We start from the raw sequence: 13,920 nt of genomic DNA on the forward strand, positions 1-13,920 counted from the left end.
TAGCCTATTTACACAATAATTTGCCTGTTTTCCATACACATTTGTTTCAGAGCAATTGTTTGCATAATGACAGTCTCACTCCTCCAGCACAGGGGAAATAGTACAAATGAAATGTACAGTTTGTTACCTGCACGATACTTCAGAAGCAGGTCCCAAATGCCCCGGCGTGCGTAGGGGTCGACACCAGCAGTGGGTTCATCCAGGATCACGACCTTTGACCCTCCAACGAACGCCAACGCCACTGACAGCTTCCTCTGCATGCCCCCTGAGACCAAAACAAACAGGGTCGATCAGCTTCAATTATTCTCAGAAATACTACTATTTTTAACAAAAGCTGATATAGTTGTTATATCGACAGGAAGGAGAGCCACTTACCGGACAGCGTGTTGCTACGACACTGGCGTTTGTGAGGCAGGCCGATGTCGTTGACTATCTGCTCCATCTCAGCCTTCACCTTCTCCTCAGACAGACCCTTCAGACGGGCATAGAACCAGATGTGCTCCTCCACCGTCAGCCTGGGACAGAGGAGGAGAAGGAAGAGGAGGAAGACACGAGGGCAAGAAACAGATACAGTCAGTCATAAACAGCTACAATCGTATCATGCAAATGAACTTGAGTTTGAAACTACTAGTCATTATGTTTTACTTGAACTAGTGAAGGACTAAAACGGTCAACCCCAGTGAGTATGTGTTAACAGTCATGGTAGAGTAGCGATGACTTACATGCTGAAGAGAACGTTGTGCTGCGGGCAGACGCCCAGGTTCTGTCGGATGGCGCTGAGCTCCGAGCGGATGTCCTTGCCCAGGATGTAGGCGGTGCCAGAGGTGGGCGGGAACAGTCCCGTCAGGATGGACCTATCAGAACACACAGCCATACCTGTCAATTAACACCATTTGTACTCAACACAGTTTCGTTTCACACATTTCAGATGTACTCATATTGCATCGGACTGTTGTGTTTTCAACGTGTCAATATGTTTTATTTGTATCTGTCCCAACGTTAATAACGATCCAAACAAAAGATTGCCCTTACACACAAATTCATGTCAGCTGTTTAAAATGTCTAGATTGATAAAAGGTGTATAAACCCCATAAGCCGTCCTGCCACAGCTCTGTGAACCGTGGCACATTGAAGCATATGATTGGTCTAGTTATGTAAGGGATCGAGGGGATTGGATGCAGGTTTTAAAGAAACGCCCCCCAAGATTACGCCCCTTGATCCTAGGCCTTACATGGTGGTGGTCTTGCCGGCTCCGTTGTGCCCCAGGAAGGAGGTGATCTGCCCCTCGTAGAAACCCAGGGTCAACCCGTCCACAGCCAGCTTGTTGCCATGGCTATACACCTTCACTAGGTTCTTGATGTAAACACCAGGCTCGATGTGAGACGGCTCCTCTTCGATGCACACAGCTGAGGACGAAACCAGACACAATTAGCATCTGAAATATCTCAAATCAAAATCAGCCAATAAAAAAAATAAGTGTTAAATCCATTTTTTTTTTAAAGAGCAGTAAGCAGATTTTCTTTTTTAAATCTACCTTCTGCGTTTCCTTCCTTTCTTTCTTGTATATTCTTCCCTTGTTTCTCTCCACACCAGTAGGACTTGGTGAAGGGGAAGTACCAGGGTCTGGGGATCCCATACTGGCCTAAAGGGGAGTACCAGGCATCATACATGATGTGTACAAATACACACTCCTTTATGTACAATATAATATGACATTTTATAATATGACATTTCTTTTCTGGTCTAATTTATTTGCCTAATACCTCTGGTAGACATAAGAAAACGTGTGTAGGTATGCTTGGGAACACATTCAAAAACAATGCAGGTTCATCAAACGACATGACTTCCTCTGGCTGCTGCTTACCAGGGAAGACAGCCTCGATGTACCAGGTCATGACCCCGTAGAGGAAGGAGTCAAACAGCATGAGACAGATGGAGGTGGTGAGGGAGTAGCTATCCTCCTCCAAGGGGCTGGACAACAGGTTGGACCACTGGATTCCCACTCCCTGCTCCTCAAACAGGGCAAAGTACTCACAGCCGAACCCAAACGCCACTGGGGACAACAGGCTCTGGAGAAAGATGGGAAAATAGAACACAAGTCAGAAAAGAGGACTATGTTTATGACAAAGAACAAACAGGAAAGTGAAAAAGTAGATTCGAACAGTCTTCAGGTCTCGGGCAAGGTAACTCGTCATCACGTGAGAGGGTTTCACAAAGCCACCTCCACCACAAGCCCATTCCAACATTACCACGACAACAAAAGAGTGTATTAGCGATCTGAACTCACCACAATGACTTTAGCCCCGAAGCCCACATAGTCCTGCCAGGCCACACAGAGGACGTAGGGCAGGTAGAGGGTGAAGTAGATGATTCCTCCGCAGGCCGCCGCCAGGTTGGCACGGGAGAAGATGGTACTGATCAGGAAGCACTGCATGATGGTTACCACAGCGAAGGAAGCCAGGAACAGGAAGACCACGCAAGGGTCGCTGTAGGGAAGCAGGTTCCCCATCTGATTGGACCAGAGGAGATGGATGAGATTGTGAAACATGGTGAATTGTATGTGATTGCGTAAGGGTTATGTGCGTGTGTGTGTGTGTGTGTGTGTGTGTGTGTGTGTGCCTGCGTCCACACACACCTTGAGTATGACCACCAGCAGCGAGGCGGAGATGAGCAGGGGGATGAGGCTGCTGATGAACCAGCTGAGCCACAGGATGCCGTTGTCCAATCCCATGATCCTCATGGTCTCTTTGAGCCGCGCCTCCTTCTCATAGACCACGCCCTTGATGATGAGGGCCACAGAGTACATCCAGGCCAGGGTCATGAAGAGAGGCATGGAGCGACTCATCACCCGCAGGAACCTGGAGAGGAGGGAGCACAGAGAAATCCCGAAACGCTGAAAATGATTAAAGATACAGCGTACTTTCGCAGGCAGTGTTAACAACTATCCGGAGCGTGTAGCCTCATCTCTATGCTCAAAAATGTCTACTTTTCAGCTTGACTCCCTGTGAGGGGGGGAAACGAGCTTTGTCGTCTTGTGTGCTCTGCTATGCTATTCTGTGCTGTGTTATGCTATGTTACGACATGATAGGATATTGTGTTGTTCACATATACACTGTAATATTTCATCCTGGCTATAGAACAACAGCATGTCTCCAAGTCTTCGCAGGGCTACTTACATATCGTCCACGTAACAGGGGTAAGGCATCTGTTGGATGTAGACTCCAGTCTTCTCCTTACTGCCTGTCACCGCCCTGACGATGCCCTGTTCTATAACGTCCTGCAGGTAGGAGAAACCGCCCCAGATGTAGCGCAGGTCCTCAAAGGGGTCGGCCCGGGGACCAGGGTCCCAGTAACTACAGAGAGACCAGGGTAAAAGGTTAAGAAGACGTGTTCATATACTCTATGTTCACAATTGGCTTCTACTACCTTATTACAACATGCAGGACTCTTTCAGTGACTAGAATAACTAAAAGCATAAAATACATTAGAGTCTACAGCAGGGGTTGGCAACAGGCGGCCCACGGGCCAAATACAACCTGCGAGACAATTTGATTTGGCCAGCCAGAGTTGTCGCGGTAAACATTTTTATGAAATGGGATCTTACCCGTCCTTGATCTTGTTGGTGCGCTCCACATTGTCGATGTCCATGCGGATCTTGTAGTTGACGTTACCCGGCAGGTCAGAACTGTTGCTACGGGCGATGTCCGGGAACACTATCCCAGCCCAGAACTTCTGGTTGTCTAGGAGACCCATGGATTTGTTGACCAGTCTTTCCTCATTGGCCACTGGCTCTAGTTTATCCAGGTTCACACACTGTGGAGGATTACAAAAAGGGTTATCAGGCTTTTAACACACTGTGGAGGGATACGAGAAGAGTTGTCAGGCTAATAACTACTCACTTGATTTCAAATGACTTGTACAAATAAATGACCATTTTCAATTAGTTTCTCATTTTGACAAATGCACATTGAAAAGCTTATTTAAATGGCCATTGGCCTTATTTCCAAGAAAGTGTCACGTGTGCTAACTCTCTGGCCTCTGGGTCACCAGGCTGCTAGTTATGGCGCACTCCTGTCACCAGCGTTCTGCGCATCATGACACTCACCTGGACTCCATCACCTCCTTGATTACCTGCCCTTTATCAGTCACTCCCTTTTCGGGTTTCATCCCCAGTCGTCATTGTTCCTGTGTCATGTCGGCGCGCTGTTCGTGTTCATTTATTTATTACGCGTATTCACTCCCTGAACGTGTGTCCCGACTCGCAGCGTACAGCGTTGCCGGAGGAAACGTGTTAAAGTAACAAGCTGCACTAATACCGAAAAATCCTGAATGCGTTATAGGAGCCGCAAATACCCTTACAAAAAGCACAAGCTATCAGCATGACTCTTCAAGGTTTTGGGCTCCAGCTTTTTGGGACTCATATACTTTGAAGGGACCAGAGTCACCAAGCCAAGGCCTACATGGTCACCCTAAACTATTTTCAACCCGTACAGTATGTGTCATGTATGATGATCTGGAATGGAAAATTGTTCGGTTGTCTAATAGCGTTTAACCCGGCATGGCAACAACAGTTACTTTCATTGGAGCCATTCCAATGGATCGGCATTCAGCTACAGAAAGCAGGGTTACGTAAGACACTGACAAACGGACCCAAAGTCTTAAACTGTATTGAATTGATTTGATTTGCAAAGGCATGGTAACTGTGATGTTCACGGGGAAGCCCACAAGGCTTAGAATTACCACCATCTATCGGTGTTCAGTGTTAACAGAAACCGACCACGGGCTTATTCGTTACCTTGATTCGTCCTTCACCTTGAACTGAGCTGACAGAATTAGGTAGGAGTGTAGACTATGGAACGGGGCCAATTCCACCTAAGTGAGCTTATTAGTGTCATCTAAGCGTGTAAATGCCCCTGAGAACGGAGCGCTCACACGCACCTCCATAAAGCGGGAGATGGTCTTGATAGCGTCGTCGGTCTCGTTGAACACCTCTCTCCAGGTGTAGGCCGAGCCGGCGGGGCGTTTGTCCTCGGCAGTCTTGGTCAGGAAGCGGGCCACGTCCTCCGCCTTCCACTCTGTGCCAGCCAGGCGGTCGTTAAAGAAGCGGGCGCTGGCGTTGTTCTGAAGCAGCGTCTAAACAGGAACGAGGTCAAAGACGGATATATATTCAGGTATATATTCAGGTATAGACGTTGTGTTGGCTGCCTGTAGTTGTTTGTGTAGTGTGGAGCTCTCTCATAAGCATTTCCACCAGTTCAAAGGCAATAAATGGCCTGTGTTTGTATTTTGTTTCCTTCAAATCGTTCATCCATCGTATCCATTAGCCTGTATCCATTATCAGGTGTCTCCTATCAATAGCACTCACACCACAAAGTATTAGGTAATGATAATTCAATTACAAGCCATTAGCTGGAGAAAATGGAGAAAATGCCTCTGGGAGTTCATTTTTGTCATATATTTTCGACCACTGTGTGGCAGTACTGGACCGGTGATATACATGACTGGTAGGACCATGGCCTTTCTCATAGCACGAGGAGGAGCCATGTTAGGTAGGTGGTTACCTCCATAAGAAATGTAAAGATCCTATCACCTACGGTTACCTTAAATGAACACGAATCAAATAATGTCATTTCATCGTTGATTGTCCCTTTCCTTTCAACTGCTTGTCAGATTCTCAAAACGATAAACCTGCTGTGTGTACACTGAAAACAATGTCCCCTCTTTTCTAACCCCTTACAAAAAAATATTACAGTTTTGAAACTGCAGTAAAAGTGCAGTAACTGCAGTCGGCTGTGGTATTTTGGACACCGTAATTGCAGAATATACTGCACTGCAAAATTACTGCAGTAAACATGTATTTTGATTTTGGACACAGTATTTGCAGCATACTGCAGTTATACTGCACTCTGACCGTAATTTAGTTTCCGTAAGGGACACCATAGACCACGTTAGTTACGGTGATCGAAATCTTTAACACCATCTTGTCAATAAATAATTATAAACCAACCACACAGCAAATGATATATTGCTTGGACTGTCTGGGGGTTCTTTCACTTCAAATACTTTCCCCACCTTCCTAGCTCTGACTTTGCTGATAGCTACTTCATTGAGGAAAAATGTACTTACCATGACTGTGATATGTGGTCATCCCACCTAGCTATCTTAAGATGAATGCACTAACTGTAAGTGGCTTTGGATAAGACAGTCTGCTAAATGACTCAAACGTCAATGTAAAAGATCTTCCAAAACGTCCTTCTTTTAGGCTAATAGGAACCATGATAACAGTAGCAAACTCAAACCCTATTGACACCAAACCTACGCGTGGAACCCTATCTTGTTCTCCGTGTTCTTCTAAAGTGCCCGATACGGTTGGTATCATGACAACCGATCAAATCAAATTTTATTTGTCACATACACATGGTGAGTAGATGTTAATGCGAGTGTAGCGAAATGCTTGTGCTTCTAGTTCTGACAATGCAGTAATAACCAACGAGTAATCTAGCTAACAATTCCAAAACTACTACCTTATACACATAAGTGTAAAGGGATAAAGAATATGTATATAAAGATATATGAATGAGTGATGGTACAGAGCGGCATAGGCAAGATGCAGTAGATGGTATCGAGTACAGTATAGCTACTGTATACTGTAGTTACAACTGTAAATACCATGAGATCAGATGAGAGAGTAGAAACTCACCCGAACCAGGTGCATCTCATCACTGCTCTCCATGAAGGTCCAGACTTTAGGCCTCATCTCCTCCCACATCCCACCCAGGTCCCTCAGGATACCCAGCTCCTGGAACGTCTTGTTCATCTGGGGAGGTGGGGTGGGAAGAGAGAGAGAGAGATTGGAGAGAAAGAGAGAAAAGTTGATATGAGGAAGAAAGAGGGGAGAAAGAGCGAGTCGCGAAAGAGATCAGAGAGAGTTATAGGAGAGCGAGAGAGAACGGAGAGAGAACGGAGAGAGATGGTTAAAATGGCTGCCTGTCCTCGATGCCGAGTTAGCGGAGAAACATTTATACGTAGGTTCCTTTGGTGTTCCTTCCGTTAGAGTCTCTCACCTCGTGTATGATCCTCTGTGTGGCAGGAGTGTCGGGGGTGTAGAGGATCTTTCCCATGAGGAGAGGCTTCAGGGCCCTCCAGATCATCCTGGAGACGGGGCTGGCTTCCAGACTCCTCATCATGCTGTTACAGTACGGAGCTGAGGGGCGGAGGACAGACGGACACAGGTTAGTATCACACCACCGTAGGCTGAGTATTCCGTAGCCTATACACTTTGAAGAGGGTTACTGTGGCTATCTCTGTCATAACACCAGGGAGGAATACACTGGTGTCCATACATCCTGTACCCCCCCCCAAACTGTTAAAAGTTTTACAAAAAATGACAAAACGGAATTTGCATCTGATTGAAGTGCACGGAGACTCCCTTTTTCTACTATAAAATTACTAACAAATTGATCCACGTTTGATATCAGTAAAAACTATTAATTAATGTAAGAGTTCAGATCAGGGAGTTGACCAAGGACTCACTTGAGGTGTTGTCGTAGGCGGACACGGGTTCGTCGTCGCTGCCGTTGCCGCCGTGGTTACCGAACAGGGCCTTGTAGTTGTTGTCCTCGTACCAGTTGAGCGACTTGATCTTCAGTCCGCCGCCCTCGGGGTGGCCACAGACGATACGGGACACGGCCTGGTACATGTGGCTGGGGGAGCCCGTGGCGTTGACCGTCAGGTAATGGATCTCGTTACGCATCTCCTTCCAACTCTTCATACTGGCCAGCTGGGGGAAGAGGAGTGGGGTGTGTACGTTTAAGACACCATAGAATACATCTTATGAATCGTATTATTGAGTTTTTAATGCATTTGTCTGGTACCGATTTATTGGAATGTTTACTCTTGTATTCGTGTATTGTGTTTTATTGTGTTTTGTGTATGCGTAAGTTAAAGTATTTTCAGAGTACAGTAATATGTGTCATATGTGATTACACCATGTGCCAAAGACATGTTGAGACATGTTCTAGAACTGATGCACTGTGTGAGTTCAGAGAGTTAATGAAAGCTATTCCAGGTAGGAGCCTTTGGCTGCAACGGGCCCTGGTCAAAAGTAGTGCACTATATAGGGAATAGGGTGCCATTTGGTAAACAGACTTTGTTAGACTTCAGGTGAAAAACACTTGTCCTAACTGCCTGCCTAACAGCCTGGGACAAATACAGCAATCGTTCTTGTCGCACTCACTCAACATGACACGGTAGCCTGAAGATGTTGAAAACATGTGGCTTGTGTGATCTATTGTGCAACCCACCCCCCCTCCCATATTTTCAATAAAGGATTTTTTTAAAACAGTTTGAATACTCAAATCCTTATTCTCCTCAAGTCCTGACTACTTGTGAGACTTCTGTGTCCGGTTTCACTGTGCACTCTAGGTCAGAAATGCTGACAATCCACAAACATTTAAGACCCTAAAAAACTTCTATGAGAGTATAACTTTTTGTTGTTGTTGTTGTTGTTGTTGTTGTTGTGTGGACCCATCACACCTTTTTGCTTATCTGAATTCCCAGGATTTATGCACCAACCAAACGTCTGGGAGAGCGTGATGCTCCCCTTTTTATTGAGTCCATTTAGCTCATCTGGGCCTGTAGGTGTGTTTGTAACGTTACGAAAACCAGGCCGACCTGTGTGCTTGAGAGTGTGACAGGCCCTGTGCGTGTGTATCAGTGTTTGCACAATGGAGGAAAAGAAAAATGGCCGAGAGTAACCTAAGAAAGGAGCCACAGTGGACTCACCGCACAAGTGGCTGGTTATCTTGGAAAAACACTTTGAAGACGGTGGACGGAGCTACAATGAAGGCACCGATGCATAACAAGGTCTTTTGTCATTTAAAACGGAGAATAGAACAGGTCAGTAATTATAACCCAACTCAGCATCTTTCTAGAACTATAAATATATATTGGTTTTATTACCTAACCTTGTTGCATAACATCTTGTGATACGCAATGAAATGCAACAGACTGGATATTGTTGCACAGTTCCAGTAGTTTTCTTCCACAAGGAGACGACGTCAGACCCTCCGACACGCAACATATCTTCATTGACACCGACCCTTTAATTAACAACCCTAGTTTTCCTAGAGCTGCCCCCTTTTGGACAAAGATGACAACACGTTCTTAGCATTTAGAATGTTGTCATAATTTAGAATGGTGTCATCGTTTAGAATGGTGTAATCATTTCGAATGCTGTCATCGTTTAGAATGGTGTCATCGTTTAGAATGGTGTAATCATTTAGAATGGTGTAATCGTTTAGAATGGTGTAATCGTTTAGAATGGTGTAATCGTTTAGAATGGTGTAATCCTTTAGAATGGTGTAATCCTTTAGAATGGTGTAATCCTTTAGAATGGTGTAATCCTTTAGAATTGTGTAATCCTTTAGAATGGTGTAATCCTTTAGAATTGTGTAATCATTTACAGTCAAGTTTCTCATAACAAAGACAAAGAAATTCCAGCAAACTCCGAGATCCGCCCTCAGTGTTCTGTGGTTGCAGCTGATTTCGGGAGCCGCCTCAGCAAGTCACATGCTTCCTCAGCTCCGTCCAAAAACACACAAAGATAGAACAGGGCAGCCAGTGGGAGGACGAGAGGAAGAGAAGGTTTTTTCTCCTCTCCACCACCTTTCTGTCTGTGCCTGTCTCTCTGCCTCATGCCCCGCGGGCCAGACATGTAGCACGCAAACAGGCCGAGTCATCTGAGGAAGGCTGCGTCTGTTCCAACACCTCGTGCCTCCAGCCTGAAGAGAGGTTACTAGAGGTTATGTCTCCGTGCCAAGGCAGGTCAGTTAGCTACGAGACTAACTAAACGTCTTCCTTCTCACACCAGGGAACAGAAGCAGCTAACGGCAAAAAGCTGTGGTTGAGGTTAACTGAAGGTGGAAAAAGGTGTATTTTTCTGTTTTTGAGACATTCATACCGGGAGCTTCTCTTGTCTTGTAACATTGCTGCTTGTTTGACTTGAGTAGGGAGGGGATCATTCCATCATTCGTTTAAGGGACTTATCTTCGTCCATGGATTTCCTCTGATGACACATACAGTATGCCAGGTGGATATACAGGGACATACAGTTCTGCCAGAGAGCGTATGCTGAACACTTCAGTGGGAACGACCTCTCTTTCCCACAGCTGACAGCTTCCTTATGTTCCGCCAACTCAGCAGTGCTGTGGCTGGAGAGAGGGGAGGTGGTAGGGAGAGAGGGCGGAGGTGGAAGGAGGAGAGAAGGGGGGAGGACAGGGAGTTGAGAGTCTCGTGACAAGGTGATCTATTGTAGTCTTTTTCCCCCTAGTACATCCTGCTAAGTCTCTCAGCGTTTCCCAGCCATGTACTGTATTGGACATTACTTTTATTTTTGTGCTTTTATGTCTTTGTACTTTTTACCCCTTTGTCTCCCCGATTGGTAGTTACAGTCTTGTCCCATCGGTGCAACTCCCGTACTGGCTCTGGAGAGGCGAAGTGCGAGAGCCGTGCGTCCTCCGAAACACAACCCAACCAAGCCGCACTGCTTCTTGACACACTGCTCGCCTAACCCCGGAAGCCACCCGCGCCAATAAGTCGGAGAAAACACCGTACAACTGGCGACAGTGTCAGCGTGCACTGCGCCCGGCCCGCCACAAGGAGTCGCTAGAGTGCGATGGGAAAAGGAAATCCCGGCCGGCCAAACCCTCCCCTAACCCGGACAACGCTGGGCCAATTGTGCGTCGCCTCATGGGTCTCCCGGGCGCGGCCCGGCTGCGACACAGCCAGGGATTGAACCAGGAGCACTGCGATGCAGTGCCTTAGACCGCTGCGCCACTCGGGAGGCCCCCATAGTGGACATTTCTATTGTAGCTAGCACAGATTTGGTTACTCCAGAACTGGGTCTGATATGTTGGGGGCAGTTAGCTATGTTGACAGTGCAGATGCCACAGAGGGATAGCGTTACAGTTTGGCCATGTCCTGACCTGGACTGGTACCAACTGGACTGCTGACACTAAACAGTCGATTTGTTGCGAAAGACTAACCTTGTGTACAAAATTGCAGGGTTACAGCCATTTGAGGTGGCCATTTTGTGAGGGCCAGAGCACCAAGCTAGCTTTTTTATTATTGAGGGGACAGATGGGTTTTGTTTGCACATTGCGGTCCAGAGATGAGCAGCGGTAGGACCTGTTTTTGTCAGACCACTGCTACAACTGATGGCTATCTTTGTGGTTGTTTTCGGCCTACATTCAAATGAGTTCACAGATAAGGCAGGTTGATTCAAGGGTTGTTTAAGACTATCCAAAACAGATGCAGACCCAGAAATGTACGTCGAAACGTGTGTGTGTGTGTGTGTGTGTGTGTGTGTGTGTGTGTGCCTGACAGACAGTACCTACCTCTACAGCCAGCGCTCCCAAGCTCTCTAGCAGACCGTCGGTTGCCGCGGATACCTTCTGGACGACCTCAGGGTCGGACTTCACGTCCTTCTGTTGTGGGTGAGGAGGAGGAGGGAGAAAGGGGAGAGAGGGGGAGGGGGGATAAAAGACATGAGAAAAAACACTCTCCAGGGACACTTCAGAGAGGGGTTCCTGTTCAACCTCATCTGTTATTGACTGTCAGAAGAGGGCCGCTGAAATGTGAGCTGCTGCACTCTCACAGCTGACCCCAGACCTGTACTTAGTGGCTAAGGTGCATCTGAAATGGAACCGGATTCCTTATATATTGCACTACATAGGGAAAAGAGTGCCATTTCAGACGCACCTTAGCCACTAAGTACAGGTCTGGGGTCAGCTTTCCTTATAGGTTCAATATTGCTGCGTTCCATTGTCCATATTAGTGTACCACTTAGAACACAAGCCTAATGCAAGGCTTAATTTTATGTGCAGTTGTAGGATGTGGATATTGGATCAGGGCCTATATCAGTACTCAAGAGCGGTCGGTTACTTTATACTGTATTCAGAACATGGGGTATTTTTTCAAACCCTAGTCTAATATCCCGGATCTGTTTTGTTAGGGAGGGAAACCTATTGGTCTTTTTCAGAACAAATAGTATCACCATAACACCGGTTTGAAATTACGGCTGATTCAGCAGTATGATATTTCAACAAATATTTACAACATTTTCTCCCGTGTTAGTTGACCATTGCGACAGCATTTTCATTGGCAGACTGTTCTGTACACTTTGGCACCTTCCAAAAGCTTGTCCCAACAACCGGACTGAGAGTTCTGACTGAGCCAACGCAACTGGGTCAGCTAAAATGGATCACTCCTCTATTTGCATCCAAGTGTGATGGTTATCTGAGGGGTACAGTGATTCTATTCACTGAGTCCTATTATTGTTGAAATTAACACACTGTATTTTTCTGTGTGTGTGTGTGTGTGTGTGTGTGTGTGTGTGTCAAAAGTCTATATTCAGACATCTGCCACAACAGGGTTCACGGCCTCTCCAACTCCCATTACGAGAAAGAGACAAAGGGACGCGTTCATTGTCAAGCTAATGTTTTGTGACAGGAACAGGATTTCTAAATCTTGTACAGAAATATGGTTTGATAATTCCGGACCTAACTAGTAATCATGCCAGGGAACATGATGTTCTCTTTATCAGAAGAAGGAAGGCTTGGTGTCAGCAGGCTAAATTATCCCGCCATAAAGTGTGCTTTGTGTGAAAGTGAGTGCAAAGGGAATAGCTTATTCAGTTTGTCTGACTGACCAATAGTGTAATAATACATTCCTTGAACAAATGAAGATTGGCTAGGCCTATGGAATTGTGTTATTAGGCGTTCGCTGTTAAAGCCCCCAGTGTTTAAGTGTTCAGTGTTAAAGCCCCCAGTGTTAAAGTGTTCAGTGTTAAAGCCCCCAGTGTTAAAGTGTTCGGTGTTAAAGCCCCCAGTGTTAAAGTGTTCAGTGTTAAAGCCCCCAGTGTTAAAGTGTTCGGTGTTAAAGCCCCCAGTGTTAAAGTGTTCGGTGTTAAAGCCCCCAGTGTTAAAGTGTTCAGTGTTAAAGCCCCCAGTGTTAAAGTGTTCGGCGTTAAAGCCCCCAGTGTTAAAGTGTTCAGTGTTAAAGCCCCCAGTGTTAAAGTGTTCAGTGTTAAGTTTAAAAAACTGTTAGTATTTTAAGTGTTTCTTACCCGTATGGGCTTTAGGAAGTCCAGGTTGGACAGGAAGTGGTCCTGGGCCTTGTTCAGCCAATCAGGGGAGGCCTTGCAGATGATGTCTTGAGTGAGCCGTGACACATTCTTGTCGGAGATGGTCACAAACTCCTCCAGAGAAGTGGTGTTACACATATCTCTAAGATGGACGCCGAAACCTCCAATCAGGACCTGGTAGATAATATGAAATTGTATTTCAGGGATCAAGTTCTCGCAGCCGAGAAACAAAAAAATAAAAATGTGTTTCGAGGATGTCGGGGATCATTTGTGATGTCGTGTTTTAACTGTAACAACTTTCACAATGAATGCCTAGTCAGGAATGATTTATGCAAATATTTGAAACAGAAATTAGAAACAGATGTTTTGAATCATATCATCACAGAAAAGCTGTTGTCATATCTCTGCTGGCAGTACTACTGCCTCTAGGGCAGCGTTTCCCAACACTCAGTCCTGGTGACGCGTTTTTTTTTTTCTTCCCCTTAGCAATACACAGCTGATTCAAATAAATTAACTCATCATCAGGCTTTGATTATTTTAATCAGCTGTGTAGCGCCAGGGCAAAAAAAACAGAACGTGCTCCAGAGGCAATACCAAATGTTCCTATGACTCAACACAAACAAAGATGTTTGGGGAATGTTATTTCTAACCTATCAGAACCACTCTGGAATTCCAGTTTAAAAAAAATTATATTCCAGGAAGGTATTTGCTTGCGGAATGACCCATATTTTTTTTTATAATTCTACATTTCCACATGGTCATAGCTATCTCACAAC

At 45.8% G+C, this 13,920-nt stretch overlaps 1 protein-coding gene across 7 annotated transcripts in view; it reads right to left on the reverse strand.

Annotated features, from left to right (window-relative positions):
- The window catches only part of LOC139418892 (phospholipid-transporting ATPase ABCA1-like), a 42,394-nt gene that overhangs the window by 14,760 nt on the left and 13,714 nt on the right, over nt 1–13,920 (reverse strand). For all 7 annotated transcript variants that reach the window (XM_071168674.1, XM_071168672.1, XM_071168670.1 and 4 more), the window contains 16 exons: nt 13,127–13,318; nt 11,397–11,486; nt 7,534–7,780; nt 7,065–7,204; nt 6,701–6,817; nt 4,939–5,133; nt 3,605–3,813; nt 3,177–3,353; nt 2,636–2,858; nt 2,288–2,509; nt 1,865–2,069; nt 1,535–1,642; nt 1,232–1,406; nt 723–854; nt 376–515; nt 128–265 (listed from right to left, as the gene is read on the reverse strand). In XM_071168674.1, the coding sequence (XP_071024775.1) occupies nt 128–265; nt 376–515; nt 723–854; nt 1,232–1,406; nt 1,535–1,642; nt 1,865–2,069; nt 2,288–2,509; nt 2,636–2,858; nt 3,177–3,353; nt 3,605–3,813; nt 4,939–5,133; nt 6,701–6,817; nt 7,065–7,204; nt 7,534–7,780; nt 11,397–11,486; nt 13,127–13,318 (2,710 nt within the window). The remainder of the gene's footprint in view (nt 1–127; nt 266–375; nt 516–722; nt 855–1,231; nt 1,407–1,534; nt 1,643–1,864; nt 2,070–2,287; nt 2,510–2,635; nt 2,859–3,176; nt 3,354–3,604; nt 3,814–4,938; nt 5,134–6,700; nt 6,818–7,064; nt 7,205–7,533; nt 7,781–11,396; nt 11,487–13,126; nt 13,319–13,920) is intronic.

Source organism: Oncorhynchus clarkii, chromosome 10, assembly GCF_045791955.1.
Source record: "Oncorhynchus clarkii lewisi isolate Uvic-CL-2024 chromosome 10, UVic_Ocla_1.0, whole genome shotgun sequence".
Lineage (NCBI taxonomy): Eukaryota > Metazoa > Chordata > Actinopteri > Salmoniformes > Salmonidae > Oncorhynchus > Oncorhynchus clarkii.